The 437-nt window shown below is 37.8% G+C and overlaps 1 protein-coding gene across 1 annotated transcript in view; it reads right to left on the bottom strand.

Annotated features, from left to right (window-relative positions):
- Window positions 1-437, bottom strand: part of LOC116697797 (arachidonate 15-lipoxygenase B-like) — an 8,570-nt gene that overhangs the window by 3,993 nt on the left and 4,140 nt on the right. Inside the window, 2 exon segments of the mRNA XM_032529281.1 lie at window positions 2-24; window positions 300-403. Of these exon segments, the coding sequence (XP_032385172.1) occupies window positions 2-24; window positions 300-403 (127 nt within the window).

Here is a 437-nt window from a genome sequence, read left to right as displayed (position 1 = left end):
CCTTCCAATGTTTCTGGACATAATCTGGAAAATGATCAGAGTTAAACTTGACTGAGTTTCAAAATTTTGGCTATAAAATCTTACTCTACCACTGTTATCAGCTTAGGTGTACACTGCATCTAAAACAAGGGAAACAACGTGTTACACATGGACAAAGCATAAAACCCTTACATGTTTAGACACACTTACTCCTGTCTCTTTTTTCAGGTAGGAATGCAGTCGAATATCTGAATAAATACAGTGTGCTGAATTACTGTGAATACAGTATCAAGTATGTCATGAAACGTCCATGATGGTACCCGATATGTCAGTCCGTTTGCAGCAGAACACCTGATCGACATCATCAATATTTGTCCACTTCTCCTTGCGATCAGCCAGACCCTTAAGTTGCAGTTCAGTCAGCCTAGAAAATAAAAATAGAGTAACTTTATTATACT

The sequence above is a fragment of the Etheostoma spectabile genome, chromosome 2, assembly GCF_008692095.1.
Source record: "Etheostoma spectabile isolate EspeVRDwgs_2016 chromosome 2, UIUC_Espe_1.0, whole genome shotgun sequence".
In the NCBI taxonomy this organism is placed as follows: Eukaryota; Metazoa; Chordata; class Actinopteri; order Perciformes; family Percidae; genus Etheostoma; species Etheostoma spectabile.
The sequence above is the reverse complement of the archived record's forward strand: the minus strand, read 5'-3'. Positions and strand labels throughout refer to the sequence as shown.